This window comes from Trifolium pratense, linkage group LG2, assembly GCF_020283565.1.
Source record: "Trifolium pratense cultivar HEN17-A07 linkage group LG2, ARS_RC_1.1, whole genome shotgun sequence".
Lineage (NCBI taxonomy): Eukaryota > Viridiplantae > Streptophyta > Magnoliopsida > Fabales > Fabaceae > Trifolium > Trifolium pratense.
The window spans coordinates 28,112,536-28,115,580 of record NC_060060.1 but is presented as its reverse complement, the minus strand read 5'-3'; the positions used below and the strand labels follow the sequence as shown (position 1 = coordinate 28,115,580).

At 30.2% G+C, this 3,045-nt stretch overlaps 1 protein-coding gene across 2 annotated transcripts; it reads left to right on the top strand.

Annotated features, from left to right (window-relative positions):
- Positions 1-275: 275 nt before the first annotated feature.
- On the top strand, positions 276-2,239 carry LOC123908524 (GATA zinc finger domain-containing protein 8-like). Of its 2 annotated transcripts, XM_045959192.1 has the most exons (2): positions 276-1,898; positions 1,950-2,239. In XM_045959192.1, the coding sequence occupies exons 1-2, from the start codon at positions 701-703 to the stop codon at positions 2,036-2,038; spliced, it is 1,287 nt and encodes a 428-aa protein (XP_045815148.1). In that variant the 5' UTR covers positions 276-700; the 3' UTR covers positions 2,039-2,239. The 2 variants fall into 2 exon arrangements, with proteins under 2 accessions (XP_045815148.1, XP_045815147.1); XM_045959191.1 differs by having other exon boundaries at positions 276-2,239.
- Positions 2,240-3,045: the final 806 nt, after the last annotated feature.

The following is a 3,045-nucleotide window of genomic DNA, read 5'->3' as shown; positions in this document are numbered from 1 at the left end:
ACTTTGACGATTAATATTTTCAATCGTATAATAGAAAAAATTATAAAAATGTGATATTTTAAAAATACTCATCGAGATGAATCCAACAACCTCTTATATGCTAATATTTATTTTTATGTGATTAAAAAAAGATATGTAAATAGTATATATAGTCAAAATGGTTCACTTGTTTTTGGAACGGAGGAAGTAAATTATAAGACGAAAAGTGTATATAGTAACATTTCATGTCTTTCTCTCTCTTGTTATTAACTTTTGCTTGTTCCTTGTCAAATGAAACCCTAATCCAAACACACCCCACATGGCCTTTTTGTAATTTACCTCTTCAAGGCTTTTCATTTTTTTTTCCCCTTTCTTTCCCATCCTCAACCTCTACGTCTACGGTACCTAGCCAGTTTTATTAAATCATAAACAAGATCTATTTCCCTATGTATGTATTCTTTTTCTCTTCTTTTGATAGAAAAAAACACTTTTTCCTCCAACTGAAAGACAGGCTAGGAAAAGATCTCTGTGCTTCCATTGCAAATCACTAGATCAAGGGATTCCTTCAAAAGATATGGTTCTCTTTACAAAAGGTTCTTCTCATCAGAATTAGAAAAAAATTCATAGCTTCTTTATCAAACTCTAAGGTCCTCTCATCACTTTTTTTTTAGTTTTTTAGCTTTTGTTCCCTACCTACTTTTGCTTAATTTACAAGCTATATATGGATTCTGGCAATAGTGGAAGTATTTCTTCAAGTGGTGATGAAGAATATGATTCAAGAAATCATAATCAAACACTTCTCCCTTCAAATTTGTTCAATCAACAACCTACCCTCCTCCAATTTAACTCCATATCACACAACCCACTACAATCATTTAATCCTGGCTCTTCCCCCATTTCTTTGTTTGATCTTTCACCAAACTACCTTCAAAATCTCTCTCAATCACAACCACCAAACATAACCTTTCCAACATCACAAGGAGTTTCTTCATCATCACAACATACCAACAATCAATGTTTGTTAACAACTCCTCATCAAACTCTTGGAGTACTTCATCATGATGATGATGATAACATTAACAACAATGCAAGAACGACTCTTTCATCACCACAACCACCGTCATCATCAAGAAATACAAAGAAGAGAACAAGAGCTTCAAGAAGAGCACCTACAACAGTTCTAACAACCGACACTTCAAATTTCAGAGCTATGGTTCAAGAATTTACCGGTATCCCTGCACCGCCTTTTTCAGGTTCTTCTTACTCTCGTCGTCTTGATCTTCTCACATCTTCATCTTCTTTAAGATCAAGTAATTCATCTCACTTTGATAATACAACAAGTCCATTATTTTACCCTCTTCGTCCTTCACCTCAAAAACTTCATCATCATCATAATCATCCAAATCCATTGCTTTTATCTTCTTCATCATCATCATCACATAATAACATGGTTGATGCTAATAATAGTAATTATCAACAACTACCAATATCTGATTTGGGTTTACCTTATTATAGTCATCAAAATCATCATCAACAACATAACTTCATGCTTAGTATGCAAAATCAACAACCTATTCATGCATTCAACCCTTCATCTTCTTCACAACAATTTCATCCTTTTAGCATAGGAGGTTTTGGTGCAAAGTCACAATCACAGCATGGAAGTTTATCAGTAAATTCTCTTGAAGATCTTGGTGTGAATCAAGGACATCTTGGTCATGATGATGAGGATGGTGGAAGTAGAAGAGATGCGTTAAGGTGTTTGGATCATGAGAATAGTTATGGTGGTAAAATCATTGTTGATTCTTCTTCTTCAGGTGGTGGTGGGGGTGTAGGTAGTAATTGTAAGGTTAACTTTTCAGGTACTGTATCAACCACGTTAAACCATGACAAGACAATGGAGAATAATAATAATAATAATAATAATAATAATAATAATAATAATAATAATAATAATAATAATAATAATGATGATAATGATAATAATAGAGGAGAAGGTGCTGCTGGTGGTGGTGGTGTTGATTCTTGGATTTGTTCTTCTGATAGGAATATTTTGTAAGATCGATGATGAGACTAAACCGATACAGAAAACTTTGTTATCATTACTTGGTGGAATATCATACTTCAATGAATGTTAAGATCATCATCATCATTATGTTCATCATAGTGCTGTTTGTTGTTGGTTACAATTTCAAGCTAACAAAATTACTTTTCTCTTTCTTTATTTTTATTATTTTAAATATATATAACTAGTCAATCATGAAATCAATTTAATTAATCATGTAGTATGATAGATAGATAGATAGATGATTTGTATATTAATTTTTTTTTTGGTACAATATGATGATTTGTATATTATTAAATTAAAATACTCCTTTTTAATTTATACTTGATGACCATATGATCTTTAATGTTATTGCAGAAATGTTATTATATAGCATAGTTCCCGTCAAAATAAAAAACTATATAGTACTAACTATAATAAGTATGATGATAATTCTATTGCATGTGTTATTAATTAATTGTTATATTTTTTGAAAAACATGTTTATTTTCATTATTGAGCCCAAACTCATTGAAAATTACACAAGAACGCTTAGATGAGATGATACGAGTTTATTTTCTTATGTTTCTTTTGTAAATTTCTATTTTGTTTTTGAATATTTCTGGTACACCTACTGTGTATTTTAACTGTTTTATTCGTTTTGTATATTTATGTATTTGCCATTAAAAAAAAATAGTCTTTTATAATTTAACTAATTAAAATGCCGGATTCGATCCCCCGACATGGCATCATTCAATGTTTCTAGTTTTTTTTCCTCTTATAATTAATACAGTAATTTTTTATCCCCTTTTGTTTGAGTAATATGTGTTGTATTAGATTTTAAGTTCAGATTATATAAGAGAAATTTTTTTGTATTGATTTTATTTTATTGTTTTTTTAATCAAGATTTTATTTTATTGTTATCAATTCAAATTATATTTTTTCCTTGATCCTTTTAGTGTGAGCTTTTTCGTTCAACCCTATTGATACTCAAGAATTTTGTTGAGTGTCAGTACAAACAAA